The sequence below is a fragment of the Mandrillus leucophaeus genome, unplaced genomic scaffold (genome assembly GCF_000951045.1).
Source record: "Mandrillus leucophaeus isolate KB7577 unplaced genomic scaffold, Mleu.le_1.0 Scaffold11, whole genome shotgun sequence".
Lineage (NCBI taxonomy): Eukaryota > Metazoa > Chordata > Mammalia > Primates > Cercopithecidae > Mandrillus > Mandrillus leucophaeus.
The window spans coordinates 2,408,410-2,412,369 of NW_012099209.1; the positions used below are offsets into that span (position 1 = coordinate 2,408,410).

Sequence of the window (3,960 nt, forward strand, 5' to 3'; positions counted from 1 at the left end):
GCACCCCGGCCCATGCCCTGCACCACGCGGGTGGGCTGGGTGCGTCCGCAGGTATGACAGGTGCGAGGGCTGGAGCCCACTAGCATCACCACGCTGGGCGGGCTCCCGATCCTGGAGCTCAGGGAGTGGCAGACGCCGCAAGCTTTTGCCTGGCAGGACTGGAAGCAGCGATGGTCGGATACTGTCCTGGCTCTGCCATCCTGGACCCAGCTTCGGTCAGACATGACCCCGGCCCCGCCACCCAGCTCCACCCACGTGACAGGGTGGAGCATCTGCCGGTGCTGGGCTTGGTCCCGGCGGGTGCTGTAGCCGCGCCAGGCGGCCTGGATGATTGTGGTGGCTCTGCAGAGGTGTGCCAGGTTCCGCCGCATGCGGTAGCCGCGCCAAGTAGCTTGGATGACCGTGGCCCGCCGGTGCCACACCCGAATCCTGCGACGCACCAGGTAGCCACGGACGCCCGCCTGGATAGTGGTCACTGCGAGGATGCGGATCTCCTCTGCAGCCTGCATGGACACCATCGGCTCCCCGGACCGCCTGGGATGCACCACTGCCTTGTTGCGCCGGGTCTCCCAGGACGCAGCGCCCCTGGCTGGCTCCCACACGCGTTTCCACGATTGGCCACTAGCCACACCAGCGTCCACGGGGCCCTGGAGTATAGTGGAGTTCAGGGATGCCTTGTGACTAATGGCAGGATTCTGGGGGCTATAGGAGTCCTGCGATCCCCACGGTGACTCCTGGTTAACAAGGGGCGGCAGGGAACCACTCGGGGAAGACTGGTAGCCTAGAGACACCCTCCGAACTCCCAGGGCCGAGGACTGCGCTATCTCCCCAGTGCAGATGATGGGCCTTACCTCTGCAGAGGGCGTACGAGTGAAGTTTGTACCGCCTCGGGCTGAGGCCTGGGATGGTTGTCTTTGCACATACTGGAAGGGCCTAACCCTGGCCACAGAACTTTCTAGCAGTTCGGGAACAATACTACCGTGCCTGGAATTTTTAGGGTCCATGGAGTCCCAGCGGCTGCTCTGAGCCAGGTTTCGACACACTGTTTGCTGGAGTGGAATGGGGACAGCTTCTGTCTGGAAGGGACTGGACGATGCCCTTCTAGCCGAGGACAGATATGGTGGCACATGTGAGACCATGCTGGAGGTCCCTGACCTCTGAGGAAGACTAAGATCCCCCATCCTGTCCACAGACCCTGAAGGCAATCTGAAAGCCTCAGTACTGCCACGGGCCAGCTGGGGTGATCCTGAGAATACATTAGAAGCCACTGTACCCCAAGAGTGATTTTGGGGTATGACATGAGCGACAGACCCCTGTTGATAAACGGAGGGGGTCTTAGTGGCTAAACCCGGGGCCTGGAAAGGGACAGGGACCATGCCACTAGCATGGCTGGGGGCCACCTCCCTGAACAATGGTGTATGGCCTTGGGGAAGAGTCCCTTTCTCAGACAAGGACCTATGATCGTGGCCCCCATCAGCTCCCGGAGGACTGGGGTACATCCACGGGGTTGCGCCAGTGACCCCAGCTTTGCTGATCAGGTCATTGGATCTGCTTGATCCTGACACTTGGGACAGAGGCCCATCCAATTCTCCCAGCTCAGCTTGGTCCCCTGTGGCCCCAGATGGCATTATCCCGGCATCTTGGCTCCATTGTAAGGCTCTTGACAGAACCGTGGGCACTCGGTGTAGACTCCTGACTGTGTCACTAGCTGCCGGGGCTGAGGAGTGACCTGGAGCCAGGCTGGTGGTGTGGGGAATCTGCAAGGGGGCTATAGACTCTCCCTAGCCAGGGCTTTGTGGTAAGGAGGGGCAGTGATGCCAATCACCACGGACCCCTCGGAGCAGCTCTGAGCCACACTAGAGGCCCCCATCATTGGCACAGATCCAGGAGAGACACCTGGGTTCACCCCACTCATTACTGAACCTAGGAGCAAGTTTGGAGCAGCTAAGCTAGCGAAGGGTCTTACAGATAGATTCGGCTTCTTGCTGTCTGCCATCGGGCTGGGAGCCACCCAACTGGACACAGAGCCTGCGGGAAGGCTCTGACCCATGCCTCGGATGGTGGACCCTGGGGGAAGGCTGGAGGTCATGCCACCGGGCAGAGTGCCTGGGACTGCGCCCGTGCTCATCCTACTGGCTACGAAACCCCCTGCCGCACTAAGACCAGCCCGGCTCCTCAGGGAGTCCTGAAGAATCACATCTCTCTGATGGTAACTGGGTGGGACCATGGGTGCCTCAGAAGGGTGCCTGCGGTCTACGTTTTTTGGAATAACCACACTGATCTGGGAGCTGCTGGGGCCCACGCTTTTCAAGGAAAGATTAGACGGAGTCACAGCCACTCTGTTGGGCACTGAAGCCAGAGAGGGGCTAGGGGCCATCCCTGTGGTTCCAGAGGGATGTGTTAAAGAGGCACCCACCTCTAAGACCTGGGATGCAAGGGAAGCCACCTGACATTCACTTTGGCCCATGCCAGTTGCTATGGTTCTCCAGGGGAGACTCCCAGCTAGGCCAGGAGACGTGGTCCCCTGAGACCCACTAAGGACCATAGCATCAACAAAGGGCCCCTGTGGATGTCTTGTAGCCACACCCCTGAACAGAGGCGTGATTTGCTGGCCTACACGACAGACCTCCTCATCAGCATGGGAGAGATTTGGTGTTGAAACACTAACCACAGAGGGTTGACACACATGCCTCCCACCAACCCTGGGCGGATGATGGAACCCAAGGCACAAGTCATTGAACTTGAAGTCCGGGGGGCTGGATACCATCTCACTAACCATCAGGGGCTCTTCACACAGGTTCACCCCAGTACCCAGGGATGGCTGGTTCAGACCCTGGTCCATACTTCCAGCCACAGAGGGATACGGTTCACCCGGGCTAACTGAAACAAACGCTGATGGGTGACACAGGCACGGGGCTACTGAGTTCACCCTTGAACGCTGCAGGTTTGAATCCAGCCTAGAGCCCCACCATGGCTCATTGAGGCCATGACACATACCAGTGACCATAGATGGCTGGGATCGGCTTGGGGCCAACCTAGAGTCCGGGGGTGACTGAGCCAGGCTTAGGACTTCCCGGTGGGCCACAGATGGTGGGAATAGGCCAGGGGCTATGACTGGCTCGGCTAGGCTGGGGGCTAGGGTATAGGATGAATATGTCTTGCCTGGGCTGGAGACCACAGATGGTTGGGCTTGCCTTGGGGATACTGCAGTGGTCTGAGATGGGTGGACTAAGCGGGGGGCCACCCCACTGGCCACATATGGATGAGCTAGGCTTGGAGACAACCCATGGGGTCCTGATGGGTGGGCTAGGCTTGGGGACACACCAATGGCTTGAGATGGCTGGGCTGGGCTTAAGGACCCCACACAGGTCATGGGTCGGTGGGCTAGACTTGAAGACATTCCTGTGGCTTGAGACAGCTGGGCTAGGCTTGGGGATACACCACAGGCCACAGTTTGATGGGTTAGTCTTAAGGGCATCACAGTGGCTTGAGATAGCTGAGCAAAGCTTGGGGACACCTCACTGGGTGTAGATGGATGAACTTGGCTTGGGGACACCCTACAGGTCACAGATGCATGAGCTTGGCTTGGGGATGCCCTGGAGGTCACTGATGGGTAATCTCGTCTAGGGGACATCCCACTGGCTTGAGATGGCTGGGCTAGGCTTGGGGAAACCCTACTGGCCACAGATTGGTGGGCTACACTTGGGGACACCCCAGTGACCTGAGATGGCCAGGTCAAGCTTGGTGATTCCCCAGTGGCCTGAGGAGTCTGGGCCAGGCTTGGAGACTCCTGAATGGCCATAGATGGCATGGCTAGGCTTGGGGACACTCCAGTGGTCTGAGATGGCATGGCTAGGCTTGGGGACACTCCAATGGTCTGAGATGGCATGGGTAGGCTTGGGGACACTCCAATGGTGTAAAATAGCATGGCTAGGCTTGGGGGCACTCCAATGGTCTGAG

The 3,960-nt window shown here is 59.2% G+C and overlaps 1 protein-coding gene across 1 annotated transcript in view; it reads right to left on the reverse strand.

The window, feature by feature from the left end:
- Nucleotides 1-3,960, reverse strand: part of KIAA1683 (KIAA1683 ortholog) — a 27,242-nt gene that overhangs the window by 8,218 nt on the left and 15,064 nt on the right. Inside the window, 1 exon segment of the mRNA XM_011990253.1 lies at nt 1-647. Within this exon segment, the coding sequence (XP_011845643.1) occupies nt 1-647 (647 nt within the window).